The 14,642-nt window shown below is 45.5% G+C and overlaps 6 protein-coding genes across 6 annotated transcripts; 2 read left to right on the top strand and 4 right to left on the bottom strand.

Annotated features, from left to right (window-relative positions):
• Positions 1–27: 27 nt before the first annotated feature.
• On the bottom strand, positions 28–1,862 carry FSST1_000165 (GMC family oxidoreductase; the record flags this gene model as incomplete). Its single annotated transcript, XM_083227568.1, has 2 exons — positions 28–1,743; positions 1,794–1,862. The coding sequence occupies 2 exons, from the start codon at positions 1,860–1,862 to the stop codon at positions 28–30; spliced, it is 1,785 nt and encodes a 594-aa protein (XP_083090347.1).
• A 493-nt stretch (positions 1,863–2,355) lies between these two features.
• On the top strand, positions 2,356–3,960 carry FSST1_000166 (uncharacterized protein; the record flags this gene model as incomplete). Its single annotated transcript, XM_083227579.1, has 1 exon — positions 2,356–3,960. The coding sequence occupies one exon, from the start codon at positions 2,356–2,358 to the stop codon at positions 3,958–3,960; it is 1,605 nt and encodes a 534-aa protein (XP_083090348.1).
• Positions 3,961–4,243: 283 nt separating this feature from the next.
• FSST1_000167 (tyrosinase family protein) lies at positions 4,244–5,549 on the bottom strand (the record flags this gene model as incomplete). Its single annotated transcript, XM_083227590.1, has 4 exons — positions 4,244–4,362; positions 4,431–5,094; positions 5,161–5,314; positions 5,365–5,549. 4 exons carry the CDS (start codon positions 5,547–5,549, stop codon positions 4,244–4,246), a joined length of 1,122 nt encoding a protein of 373 aa, XP_083090349.1.
• Positions 5,550–6,426: 877 nt separating this feature from the next.
• Positions 6,427–7,497, top strand: FSST1_000168 (Kelch repeat-containing protein; the record flags this gene model as incomplete). Its single annotated transcript, XM_083227601.1, has 1 exon — positions 6,427–7,497. The coding sequence occupies one exon, from the start codon at positions 6,427–6,429 to the stop codon at positions 7,495–7,497; it is 1,071 nt and encodes a 356-aa protein (XP_083090350.1).
• Positions 7,498–7,897: 400 nt separating this feature from the next.
• Positions 7,898–9,314, bottom strand: FSST1_000169 (uncharacterized protein; the record flags this gene model as incomplete). Its single annotated transcript, XM_083227612.1, has 2 exons — positions 7,898–9,147; positions 9,197–9,314. The coding sequence occupies 2 exons, from the start codon at positions 9,312–9,314 to the stop codon at positions 7,898–7,900; spliced, it is 1,368 nt and encodes a 455-aa protein (XP_083090351.1).
• A 2,099-nt stretch (positions 9,315–11,413) lies between these two features.
• Positions 11,414–12,403, bottom strand: FSST1_000170 (uncharacterized protein; the record flags this gene model as incomplete). Its single annotated transcript, XM_083227623.1, has 2 exons — positions 11,414–12,319; positions 12,365–12,403. 2 exons carry the CDS (start codon positions 12,401–12,403, stop codon positions 11,414–11,416), a joined length of 945 nt encoding a protein of 314 aa, XP_083090352.1.
• Positions 12,404–14,642: the final 2,239 nt, after the last annotated feature.

Genomic DNA, 14,642 nt, shown 5'->3' on the forward strand with positions numbered 1-14,642 from the left:
AGGCTTAAGCCAATCAAGTTGATTGTTTTACAAACTCTTATCAGACTTATTCTCCCCATCAATGATCTTCTGTGCAGCTGTCTCGGCGATTCCATACACGGCCGTCTGAATGTGTCCTGATAGCTGGACCGGAATGATACTAGCGTCCACGATGCGCAAGTTCTTCGTACCATAAACCTTCAAATTCGAGTCGACAACACCACCGTCCTTTTTAGGAAGCATCGCGCAGGTACCGATGGGGTGATAGAAGCTATTGACTGTCTTGACGACCCAATCACGTAACTGTTTATCGGTCCTCGTACCCAGACCCGGTTCAAATTCAGTAGTCCATACAGATCGCAGAGGCTCTGTAAAGGCAACTTTGCGGGCATACTTGGCACCTTCAATGAGTGCTTGTATATCGTGCTCATTGTTGAGGTAGTTGAGGTCGATAACTGGCTTGCCGTTTGGATCTTTGCCGTTGATGTGAACGCTACCGCGGCTCATGGGATGCATCACAGTAGAGAAGATGGTGATGAAATTGCCTCCAGCGCTGGGATAGCCTTGAGCGCCCACGTAGTTGGCTTCAAGAAGAAGCTCCAGTTGGGGAATAGAGGGGTCCCTCAGGTACTCAAGCTTCTTCTTATCCACGACAGTGCCATTCTTAGCAAACCGGTCTTTTGCAAGTTTGTTGATATCCTTCTGCACCTTATCACTTACTTGAGCCCAGTTGAGAAAGGCGTAAGCGCTGCTGGTGTAGTCATACCACGATTTCTTGTTCTTAAGCCATAGATTGAACTGTTCCGTGGCTGCGGTGCCTTGCGCATCGAATATGAACTGATCGAAGGACTCGTAGCCCCCCTTGAGTATGTATGTGTTCGAGGTTCGAAGATGGTCCTGATAATTTTCGCCGACACCCGGGAGATCAAGAAGCTTCTTTATTCCAGATTTGGAAAGAACAGAAGTTTGACCAATGCCAGACATCTCAAGCAGGCCTGGGCTCTGGACAGAGCCTGCCGAGAGGATAACCTCCTTTCGAGCCTTGATCGTGGAGCCATCTTGAAGAGCGACGCCCGTAGCAACCAAGTCCTTGCTCTTGTCAGAAGAAAAGAGGACTTTGGCAACATGAGCGCTGGTCTTGACTTTCAGGTTAGACCCAGCCTTTGATAGATAGCTATTGGCGCTGTATGATCGGGTGTAGTTGGTCACGTCAATATTGGTGGGTTGAAACATGACACCGACAGGCTTTCCTCCCAGTGAGCCTCCATCATTGATCGGGACACCCAATTTGTTGACCGTAGACTGCCACGGTTTCAAAACATCAGGGACAATGCGATTGTAGGTAGAGCTGATCGGACCATCGCGACCATGGACATCACCATCGTTACCCGTAAAGTTCTCGGACTTTTTCATCCCATGGATCATAGTGTCCCAATTCCAACCTGGATTTCCGAGTTCGCTCCATGCATCATATTCAGCTGATGCAGCGCGGTCATAGCACAAGAAGTTCATTGCAGATGACCCACCGAGAACTTTACCGCGATTGACACTAATAGATCGACCATCGAGACCAGGTTGGGCGATGGAGCTGAAGTTCCAATCAAGGGACGATCCCAAAATTGAACCACGCATTCCAGGTACGTTGATTCGTACATCTTCGAGAGCTGAGGGGCCTGCTTCTAGAAGAAGGATCTTGGAATTGGGAAGACCGAGGCTGAGACGAGTTGCGAGGGCTCCTCCTGCAGTACCACCGCCGACAATGATCTACTTCAACATTAGCAGTCTTAAAGTAAGTGACTTGAAGAGAGACTTACATAGTCGTAGGTCTCGGTAGCAGCAGCAGCTGACACCAAGCCTGATATAATCCAGGCGCAGATTTGCATGATGGATACAGAAGGTCTCAGCAGTATAGTTCAACTGATTATTGGATGCGAGAGAATAGAGAGAGATACACGCCTTTCGCAAGCCATTTTGTACCTGTAGACCCTTGCTGCACAATTGCAGTCTCTGCATCACCCATGTTGTCCAACCCCGCCGGATATTCAAGGTGCATGAATTACCGATGCAATGATACCTCAGGGACCGTTCAAATGTGTTCCAGACCAAAGGCACAGAATTTAGAATTCACTAAAATCTGACCGTATAATAGTTTTTTGTTTATATAGCTAGGATATAACTGACTTCGTTGTATCATGAGTGGATCCATTGTACGAGAATGAGATGGAGGAAAACGAGAATCTTGAAATGGCGCTAAGCAGGGATCATCATATCATCATGCCATCTTCTGCATATTCCACTCACCAGGCTTCCATATTGCTACTACGTAAATCGCGCTGCGAAAGAATTCTGAACTTGAACTCTACATGATACATCACCATGTCTTCAACCTCGAGAAACGAACTAAATGACGTGCATCTTCCACCTGAAGTATGGTATCGCATATGCTCATTGCTCCCAAAATCAGACCTACTCAGCTTGAGACATGTTTCCTCCAAGCTTGACAGCATTGCACTACCCGAATGCTACCAGACAATATACATCGAGATACATCGAGAATCCTCACCTAGAAGACTTTGCGAAATCGCCAAATCACGCAAACTTTGCTATCATGTTCGAGAATTGGTTCTATACGACAACGCAGATTACTCCAGGGGTTTCAAAAACGATTACAGCCGTCCAAACTTTCTTAGCACAGTCCCATTTATCCGGTTCTTCAGAAGATTAGTTTCTCTCCGTGTCCGGTTCCGTACATACTCCCAGACATACCGTCGCAATTCAGATAACTATCTCGCCATGCAGCATCGCCATGCTATGCTGGATACTATATTCCATTGGATTGCGGGGATGGGGAATACATATCCCCAAGAGATGAAGGACTTCGAAGCTGGGCTTCATGGCGACAAGATCCAAGAGGAGCCAGATGGCAAATCGTTTACTTCTGATGTTGCGGTTTTTTCCCAGCCAGCTATACCTCTACAACAACTCATCATCACCAATTTACCAGATCACCATGATGCCCAACTTCACACTTCAGAACATTTTTTGAAAATTATATCATTGGCTAGTCTTAGGGACCTCAGACTCCATGTCGAGGCACGGAGAGATCTACATCACCCCGTCCGCGCACCGGAAGGTACTTCGCCATTTAGCCCAGGGAAGTACCAGTTTTTCGACAGGTTGCATGTCTCATGGCTCGCTCCAGACATCACCAAGAATTTGCAGATTCTAACTCTGCATTGCAAAGACTATTGGGGATGGTGTCCCAAGATGGATCTTCGTCGTCTTGAATTCCCACAGTTGAAGGCTCTTTCTCTTGGACGATATGTCTTTAGCCATCAGTGGCAGATTGAATGGTTCGCATCTATTGAGGAAGGAAATGGTATTGCAGGATTAGAGGAGCTTTATCTCCATGATTGTCCTATCCTTTATGAAGCTACCCATATCGGCCCTTTTGACACAGTTGATCCCGGATATCCTCTTCTGAAGTCAATATTTGGCGTTCACGGAGCCCGCGAAACCCACAAATATCCAATTCGATGGCATGAAATATTCACGCGTTGGTCGAGATCTTTAAATAAGCTCAAGGTCTTCCATATGGGGCAAAGTACTTACCAGAACAGTCTACAAGATACCTTCACGAGGAAGCACAAAGATGTTGAAGAGGAATCACTGCGTCATAGGATCTGGTATGATCTTCAAGAAGAGCTGGCAAGCCCTTGTCCTTCAGGGCCTGTGACTCACTCAAGTCTGGAACAAGCATCGAGTTTAAAAGGGCAACTGGCCAGTATCGAATTTAATCAACATCGAGATTTCCAGATGAAGTATATCAAATACAACATTCAGAGAGAGCCTGATAATGCACACTGGCCATGGTTTCATCCAGAGGATTCCTGTGAGAGTTGGGCACCGGAAGAAGGTACTATTATGAGAGATGATGCCGCTTATGAAATGCTTATGGATGTAGTTAAGATGCGGATATAGGCTAATTCAGAGAATTGTATTAAATAGTAAAAGCATAGTAGATAACTACCAACCTGCAGTACCTATATCACTATTATCAAAATAATAGCCAGCTACTTTAAGAAAGAAAAAACAGAAAAACACCTGCTTTTCTCAAACCGCTACTACCCTCTCCCTCTTATAAAAAAAGAGGGTCATCTCTGGTAATCTTAACAAGCAAGGTGAATTAAAGACTTCAAAGTCGACTGCTTGTTAAACCCCCTCCGTGTTAACAAACCCCCTCTAGACTTCTCCACTGTTATTCTCACTCATACTTGTAACACAATATCTTATCGACCGTTGACATGACATCGAGAATCTTCTTCGACCCAAGTGGACCCATATCCATGATATCATCCACTGTCGCATTGGGACTCGGGGGATCTATCAAGTGCGTTAGTAATTGGTCTTGTTGGACCCTGTTGAGGCGCCCCTAGTATGGAGATACTTACAGTTTGACCAGGTGAGAGTTCCATACAACGCAAGAGTTCTGGTCTCAAGATCTCTACTCTGCCACATTGACCAAACTCGATCGACATTCGCATGATGAAGGAAGAAGAGAGGATCACTTGGCGACGTGAACAAGTTGTTGTTCTCGCCTCCAATGAAAGCATGACCACTAGGGTGAATACCATTCGCAAGATCTAGAGTGGTAAGAAACTCACGGATATCGTTGCTCTTTAAGATGATATCGCTGACGTTTTGATAAGAGTTCTGGTTTTTGAGGACCGGGAGGGAAAAGTCGCGCCTCAAGCATCGAGGTGATTCAAAGATTCGTACAGGACTTGCGGTCCCATTATTAGCAGCGTCAAGATGCAATGTATAATTAGCAAACGGGCCACTAGTAACACATCCACCTCCTGTGCCAGGAGGCTGGATGAGATACACGACAGGAGGCGCGCCGCCAGCCTGTGTGATATTCGTTGCTCCATGAGGGACATATTGGCCATTGCCTCCAAACGAGTGTTCAGATCCATCAAAGATGGTCGAATGTTTGGTGTTGACGATGTACTTGGACCAGTCCCAGTAAGGCTGATACCCTGTATATCCACATTCTTCGCGAAGAGCTTTTTCGTGGAGCCAGATAAAGTATCGATGCCAAGGTAGAAGCAGGCCCTGTGTAATTGCAGTACGAATTAGTCTTGATTCATTATTCATCCGGCTGCTTGCAACACTACTTACCGAGAAGTGAATGTCAAGGGTAACGTTGATGTGTGACAAAACCCACTCTTCGTATCTAGTACGAGCCTGGGACCCAGTAACTGTCGGCTTTTTGCTCTGAAGACATTTGACAGCGTCGAGATAGTCTAGCTTCTCGGACTTGGACAAAGTTTCCCTATGATCGACGGTTACGCAATGTCGGTGTGTTAAGAAGGCGGTGCCTACCATTCGCGTCGTACAGCCACGTTTTTCTTGTTGCAAGAACCTGACGGAAGGCTCGATGAGATTGCTGACGAGTACTCCTTAACGATCGTCGACATAAGGTGGCGTGAGGCATCCTCGGCTGTTGGCTGACAGTGAGTTAACGCCGACAGGCCAACGATTGACAAGGAGAGAAATGTAAAGCGCATTGTTGTACTGGATGACTGGGAAAATGATTCTGTAGTGATTGAAAAGATGCTTATTGTTTACTCTGAGTAAAAATTATTAGTTGCTGCAATGACCCGGGTTATATACAAGACACAGGTGGATCAATTTTCGTTGCTATACGAGTTCCCTTTGATACCCCCACAGCGGTTCAACCTCTCCAGCCAGCCACTGAAGTCCATGACAACCGCAAATCATTTCGATAAGATACCGTGACGCTTAACTGACTCATGTAAGCGGTAGTTGATATGCCATGGAACTTCTGGCCTCGTATTCATTCTATTATAATTCAAATTGATTTTTGAAATCAGCGACGCGTATATGACCACGCGTACCGTTACTCTAATCCCCTATTCCAGGTCCTCTAGTCACAGAGTTAGTTGTCCATAAGAGGTATACTGCAGGGAGGTAATAACTTGTTATGTATCCGTATAGCTACAGGTCAGGCCGCATTCATGCATTTCAGGGATGAGTTTCATTCAGCTCGTAATTATTTATAGTTCAGATCCATATTGCTATTAATGCGTAGGTTTAACCTTGAGACCTTGTTAGAATGCTCGCCGTAATGGACTAGATCGTTCAACTCAGCCTGGCGCTTATAAGATCCACAAATATAGTCCGGCAGTTTAAACGCCGAATGCCGCTGATTAAGTAATAGATGCGTGAGAGTGATGAACTACATTGATATTTTAAGTATTAACGAGGAGAGCGAGAAATTATATAACAGCTGCTTGATTTTGGAACTTTTTATTTATAACCGCAGACACAACAATATCTTTACAACAGCTTTTCATATTATCACAAACCCACTTTTCTTTTGAAATCTCTTTCTTTGATCCTTATTTTCCAAAGGCAGTAAAAATGTATTCTTCTCTTGTTACTCTCTGTTCCGCTCTCCTTATGGCCAACGCAGCCAAAGGGACCCCGGTGAAATGCCAGCCCGGCCGGTGGGTTACCTTGAGCTCACTTCCATCGCCCCGTCAGGAGCACGGCACTGTAGCTATCAACGATAACACGATCGCCATTCTTGGTGGCATCGTTCCTGCTGGGCAATACACAGAGGTTACAGACCTCTTTCAGCTGTACGACATACCTTCAGATACATGGAAGACAGCCTCCTCGGTTCCCTTCAAGATCAATCATCCCAACGTTGCTGCCGTAAACAACAAACTCTACTTACTCGGTGGCCTGGTCAACGGCCCAACCATTCCAGGCGTAACATTGAATTGGATCGCTTCAGGCTCAAGCTATTTCTATGATGTTGCAACAGACAAGTGGACGGAGGTGTCCGCCATGCCCAAGGGCACTGAGAGGGGAAGTGCCATTGTTGGGGTTCATGGTGAGATGATATATCTTGCCGGGGGGATGACGACGCTCCAGGGCACATACCAGGATGCGGTATCCACAGTCACTGCTTTCAACACCACATCTGGTGAATGGCAAAGACTCGTTGGAGAAGCCGCCGAGCTTCCGGAGAGTCGTCAACATGGAACAGGAGGAGTCATCGACAATACATTCTTTGTAATTGGAGGAAAGTGGTTCGGCCAGTTGAACACCCGCGACACTGTGTTTGAACTAGACCTGGCGAACTTGGATGCAGGTTGGAAAACAAGTCAAGGTAGAATGCCAACCGCCAGAGGCGGTCTTAACGGAGGCGCTATTGGGGATAAATTCTATGCATTTGGCGGCGAAGGCAATCCCGACACGGCTTCTGGAGTCTTTAACCAGTCTGAAGTTTTCAACACCAAATCACAGCATTGGTCTGAGCTTAAGCCGATGGCTGTCCCTCGTCATGGAACCCAAGCAGCGGCGGCAGGCAACAGGATCTACATCCCCGGTGGTGGGCTTCAGCAAGATGGAAAGTCAGTCACTATTAACGGAACGACGACTTTCCAAAACCCTTCCGCTCACTTTGATGCGTACTGTGCTTAGATAGGGCGATGGGCCAGCCGGTTTGGGGATGGATTGTGAAAGGGTATATAGAGGAGGAACAGAATATGAAAGTGATGCCGGCTTTTCGGAAAGGGCATAGAAGTAGCAATGGGATTCGACGGAGGTATCAGGATTAGGCTTCGACGCAGAAAGATTTTGCATATCTATTTGAAATTATAGATATTGTATAAGTATTGTGGAATGCAGAGGCCACTTTAGAAATAGCACAAGTTTGTGTTTTTAATCAAAGCCTTTAAATGGATTTCATGTCAAATACGCCACGTAGCTAGGATATAATTTCTGTAGGAAAGATATCAAAGAAACACAATAAATTGACCTTACAATATCTAAGAGAGTGAAAAATAACTAAAAGAGTGAAAAGTAGAAACTTGACCTTGACTCAAGAGCTAGGTCCAAATACATAATTCATCGCAATAGCCAGAGCTGTGACTGTGGAGTCAACGCCGTCAGCTTGGAGAACATTGGGGTAAGAAGAGGTAGTGCAAGCGTTCCAAAGTTCCTGGAAGAGAGCGTTGTTGAGGTCAACTGTGTTTGCCAGAATATTTCCGCTCGTGTTGTCACCAAACGACGTCAGGGTCTCGATCCAAGCAGCCAAAAACATCGGTGAGTCTGGCGAGGTCCTCTGCTGTCCGAGTTTCATGATCTGATCCTGGACCACTGCATCCAGCTGGTCACTGTCGGTGTAGGCATTGAAAAGTGGGAGCTGGGAGTCTTGAATAAATCCCTGGCCAGCGAAGTCGGTGAGAACAGCAACTGTGTCACGCATGACAAAGAGCACAGATGCCTGGTTGTTTCCAATGAAATCTTTTAACTTCGCTTCAGAAGCGTCTGTATCGAGATCTTTAATTGCAGTGCAACGGTTGTTGACCTGCTTGAGGAGCTGCATGAGGCCGGTATACTGATCCTTGGTGAAATCAGTAACATTGTTATCTTCGTATCCAGTCAAGTCGTAACCATGCGAAACATCGAAGATAATGAGCTCTGCGTTGTTTGCTGTAAAGGAATTGACCTCCTCAATGATATCATTCATTGTCTGCCCGAAGCTTCCTTGCCAACTATCAATGGCAGTGACATGGCTGAAATGTGCAGTCCCGTAAGTGCTCCCGAAGAGTGATGCACGGATGTCAAAATAGCGTATCCCAGCGGCAAGCTGTTGGCCAATCGTAAGTGTTTGGGTTTGAGTGTTGCTGGGGTTGCTCCAAAGAGTGCTATGAGCTGTAACACTCATGCCAGAGTCGTGAGAACCGGGCAGACAGAGCTGTCTCAGTTTGCGATTCTGGAAATCCGAATACACAGTTGCCATCCAATCAGTCGGGGGGTTTGTGCCGATGTAGAATTCTGATGTCGAGGTTCCAGCAATAACAACCTTTGCACAGTCCCAATCATCACTGTCTTCACTGCTATCCATTTGCTGGAGGATGATCGGATCAAACCCAGTATTGGACAAGTCCATAGTAAGACACTGTAGTTCCACGACAAATTCAGACACCTCTGGGACACGAGCCTGGACCTGGAAGGTCGGGTTGTTTGCACCGTCAGCAATCATGTACGTGGCATTGCCTGCATCGTCCGTTATGGTGTCGCCTAAAGCCTGGGAGAATTCAATATAGATTCGACCGGAACTAGTTCCTATAGGCCATCAGCATGCATTTAGGACGACTGGTATGGTTCCGCAAACCTGGAGCGATGGTGGACGGAAGTGACCAGGAGTTCATCTGATAACCGCCTTTCGCATTTTGCAGTTGAAAGGGATACTTTGTTGCATTTATAATGACGACTTCACCACCTTGACCCATTTTGAACGAGAGATAAGCAAAAATAAGTGTTGAGGGTAATTGTGAGATGTGAGTGAGTGTAGAGTTTGTTTGGATGAGTATTGTTTTCGGGTTGTAGCTGGAAGACCTAGACTATTATATAGGTAAGTAAAAGGTCAATCACAAAACTTCGTGGCCGAGTTGCCGGGTAATATGATTGACTCACGGATGCAATGGTCCTGGCCACCTCCTCAGCTCATTTGATCACCTGGACTACGCTCAGGCCTCTGGCGAGGTAGGGCTAATTGCATTTCGCATTACGGTCTACATTCGTTTGTGGCGTGCGTAGGTTGGATTGAGAGACTACAGCAAAGGACAAAGAATGTGATAAGAGAGGTATGTCTTGGTATCCGCTTTCAACTCTATTCAGCCAGCTACATCTTATTACTTCAAACTTCTGTAGCCACTAGTTATACACCGCTGTTTTACCCTTCTTATCTTGTTAGATAATTATATATTTTATAGCTTGAGTGCCAGTAATTATTATAAATCAAAATATAAGAAATATTCAGCGCAGACAGAACTAGCTTGCCTTGAACTGATCATTTTTATTTTATATGGAGAGGAGCTACTGTATATATTACAGTAAGTGAAATCAATCCTTGCCAGCCATTGGTGGAATAAGTCTCGTGCTAAACTATAAAAAAATGGCGAGCTGATTTGTTTTTATGCAGGGCTCATCACACCTGACAGACTATTGGTAGTATTTACGAATACAGCTTCGCTATCCATACGCATGTCTCATAGGAAGTCTAGATTTAACGCCATGCTTATAGTGGCTGGCTGAATAGCAACCCGATAATACAAGATTGTTATCGTCACAATCCGGCGCGGGTCATTATTGATCATTTGGAAATTTTAGTATAGCAAGTGGAGCCATTTCGAGAGGCTTGACAGAGGGTCAGGACTCGTATGTTTTTCAACGCCATGCATACCTGGTTACAAAGACCTGATCAGTTTTTCTTATATTTGAGTTAAGTATTTGATTTGGAGTATTCAATAGCGGTCTATACTACTACGAAAAGACGGAGTAGTCTCAAGCGCTAACCTTCTCCTAATATATATACTACAGCTCCTTGTATAGAGACTACTTATTAACCTATAGCCTGGACCCAATAGATACAATTGCAAAACTAAAGCCTTACGATTTATTAGTATTGTTAATTATAATTAACATTGCGCAGCTCTGTTTTATCTCTTATAGTTTGTGGCTAGCGCAAGTCAAGAAAGTTGATAAATTTGCCCTTCTGCATAAACGCATTAAAGTCCTCGATATACAGGCAACGCTGCTGAGAATGGAAATACAGCATTTCACCTCCAGGTTAATCATCCGATTGGTCAGGTTTCACAATCATGGTGGATATATTGCGTGGCTTAAGCTTATCTAGATCACGCCATGATTCCAGTCTGAAAGTGTGAGCATAGACGCTGAAGAACGAACAAGGTCGATGTTGCCGTGATAACTCAGCTTGCTGCTGGACCTTGGCCCTCAACAGGGTGATGAATATATTGTTTGGATATATGTACTCTGTAGAAAGGGTCTGATAATCAACTTAGGAGATTCGGTAGCGCGTTTTAAGCCCGCTAGCTTGATTAGGAATATCGTCTCTTCTACTTTATACTGGAAGACTCTTGCGCTAACTGCATACAGGTAAAACGCGCCACCGAATCTCATGAGTTGTTACGGTACTCAAGGATGCGGTTAACTCAAGGGCTGGGAGCCACAGCGGTGCATGATTGTAACAAATTAAATGCACTCAAGCTCTGTTAGACAACATGACGGGCTTCAAAATGATCTTCCAATTGGTTTCTTTGCATTTACACGTCCTACATGACGAATACCGTATTGACGACCCCGCATCAAGACACAATCTTGCGAGGAACCTGTGGAGGTGGATTGATACTCGAGGCTAATGAAGCGATTGTCAGAACTCGGCGAGACGTGAAGGAGGAACGTGGCATAAAACTATCTGAATAACCATATGACTTGAAGGATGCTGAAGAAGACTAGATTGCTTGATTAACAACCGGGAAATGAGCACCCAGATAGCGTGGTTTGATAATCTGAGCCTTATATGAACTTATCTTTCTGAGGCCTTGAGATTCACAGGTGGATTGGCCCTGACGCGCCTGAATATCTCCCCCTTCAACTCCGCATCGCTCCATTGTCTGATACCTAGAAGTCCATTATCGGTTTTTGGAAAAAATCCATTTCCCATACCATAACTCGCTCCTATAGCGAAATCCCTCAATGCAACTCGGTCTCTTATTCCTTCATTGTACCGCTTCCACGCCGCTTCAATAAGGACCTTCGTATCGACTTGTTCCACCGCAAAGTCTGCATCCGAAGCAGCTTCACGGGCGTATTCTAACACCTGATTTTGCCTCATGACCACAGTGTGTATATAGTACAACTTGTTGACTGTCTCTTCAGGCTTCAGTAGGACAGCCGAAATGGCCTTGCCAATGTCATTGAGCGAGGTAGCGGACATCGGGATGTCGCCACCGTCCGCAACACGAGTCGGTGCTTTGCCAGATAGGCCAACAAAGATATCTTCATCAAGTACCCAGTCCAGAAACATGCCAGTATTTATGCCTGTGTATGTAATCTCGCCTTTCTCAGCCTTTGCCAAGACGTCGTTTAGAACGGGTAGCTTGCTATTCATGAACGGCATGTTGGCTATCTCGGGGTTATCGAGCGAGACACCGAAAAAAGACGGGATGGCTCGATAAATACCAACGTTAACGGCTGCTTGCATGGAAACCACGGATGCATCGTAGGCGAGGCGGTTGAGTATAATGACGATAGCATCAAACTCGCGGCCGACGAGGCTTGGTGTAAGAGTCTCGGCGGATGTGTAATCTGCTCCAATGACATCGACATTTGGTGGAAGTTTTGCGGAAGATGGATTACGTGTCAGCACACTGACTTTGAAGCCGTTTTTGAGGAGGTGTTTAATCGTTGAAGGACCTAAACGCCCGGTGCCCTATAGATGTCAGCGTAGGCTTTATCTGCGATTCAACAATCTTACACCAGCGATCACAACGTTGGAGATAGGTTTATGAGACATATTTTTCAGATTGTTAAATCAATTTGAAAGAGGGAAAGTCCAAACAAATAATCATGCAGTTTAATAATCCGTGCCCATATTACGCGTCACACTAGTCCTCGGTTAGGAATGTCAGCTGACGTGCAGTATAGGCCAACCCGGCAATTAAACTCGTAGGATTCTACGATGTATTTAATATAAGCAAGTTATCTTAGGTCTCGCCTCTTCCATTTTTGAGGCCAATTGACAATTGCAAGGGAATGCATACGAAGCAACGTTGTTGGCAACTAGTCTAAAGGATGTACAACAAACTTGTTTCGCAGATCAACAATTCGATCAGGATTTGATTTACTTTACTTTCTGAATCGTTATGCTATCATGTTCGGGTTGGTAATTTTAGAGCCGGCGACTCAAATATTGTCCGCAGATGGACTGGGCTCTCCACTTCATTAGGCACTTGCTGCGGTGCGTAGGTTCCATGCTCACAGCACATCGCGTTTGTATCCTTTTTCTCAAGATACCATGTGGCTGCAAAGGTCATGCATGTCCATGCAAATCGAAGGAAAACCAGGTCAGCCACCAGTATAGCAAGAATGAGATGCCCCCAAGGCCGCCGGTGAGGTACTTGACACAGATACCGGCTGTGAATGGTCGACGAGTTAATGAAAAGGTTTCCGAGTTGGTCACTCTCTTTCAATGCTCTATAACTCGCCGTTGCGGGACCCATCTTGGCATTAATTTGTATGTCTCCGGTATTAAGGTCGTCGAAAATCTCTGTCCAATTTTGCAGCAAGGTTTCTTCTGACGGTAGGAGAAGGTTAGGGCCCTGCTCTTGGCCAAGGTCAGCTAGAACAGTGGAATAGAATGATTTCCCATATCTGTCGATGGGATCCCAGATAGAGGCTAGTATGTTATTATCCTTGAACTTCACGGGGTTTCCTACGCTGCGAGAGTCATCAACCCAGATTGGAGCCGACTCATCCTGTTGACTATTGAAAATGAAGTGATAGTGCGTAGTAAAAAATGCTGGTGAAGAAAATTGAAGATGCTCAGCCGGGGTTAAATCTATCGATAGTCAGCTCTGTAATCTCCCTCTGATGTACCCAGAGAGCATACTAATGGAACCTTTGCGGATGTATTGGCCTTTGTCAAAGAGAGATCTCGGTCCCTCAAATTGGAGCGCTTGTGACAGTTGAATCCAGTATGCCGAACTTTAAACAAAGAATCAGTGTCTCCTCGCCATGCCCTTGATAAGGGGAGCAGGTAGGCCCATGTTCTTACATAAGTGATTCGCCCCACCAGAGGCTAGGGTGGTGTTGTGAATCTTGCAGAAGTGTCGTTTGTTGACCATTTTCAATCGTTGGAGGGAGCAGGTCGTACTCGGTACTAAGATTTATCATCATTCGGCCGCTTTCTATCACGGCGATGCAGGATATCGATGCCTAAACTTCCGAATCAGAAATAATACGCTCATTGACGGAGAGCATACTGTACTGCGATCTTTGGGCCCCATTGCGCATAACCAAATTGAGCAGCTGTTCGATCTTCCGCAAGTAATTCGATCTGCATGTTCCAGACTTTACAGTCCTCCAGCCGATTGTTCATATAACTAAGAGAAGGCATGACCTCAATCACTCGGTCATTCTCGCCAAGAGTCGAAATCCTCTCTAGCTTGTAGGGCAGCGCAAGTTTGTCCGTGTAGAAAGCTGATAGAATAGATGGATTAGGCTTGCTTGTTCAAAAAGTCGACTTGGCACTTACTAGAACCTAGGAATATTTCTCGAGCAGTGCAAGAACCTTGAATCTGTACCACCAGCAGTCAGACATAATCATCTCAATATGTAAGGGCTGAGACTAACTGTCCCCAAAAAATTGAAAGGCGGTTTCGAGGACCAGTCGTGCCGTATGGAGGTCCTGTTCGGGTCCGTGGTGTAGTGTACTCTGCCAAGCAAAGAGATAGTGAGATTTTAGTTCATTTATTAAAGTAAGGAGTATCAACGTACTTTAACTCATAGGCATTGGCAGAGAAGTTCAACATGGAAAATAATATCGCAAGAGCCATGCCCCCAATTATTGTCATGTAGGTGAACCACCAAAAGGGATATGGCCTGGAGAGGTTATAGCGGAACATTGAGCGACCCATGATTGGAGACAGTTTTCACTCTGAGGTGTCAAGTATGTTTCTTCTGGAACCTGAGTAGGTCTACCTTTGATACTCGGTCTATTCGTAGTTGAGAAAACGAAGGAAGTAGACTCTTAT

This window comes from Fusarium sambucinum, chromosome IV (genome assembly GCF_050947815.1).
Source record: "Fusarium sambucinum isolate potato_lamoka chromosome IV, whole genome shotgun sequence".
NCBI classification, from domain to species: Eukaryota; Fungi; Ascomycota; class Sordariomycetes; order Hypocreales; family Nectriaceae; genus Fusarium; species Fusarium sambucinum.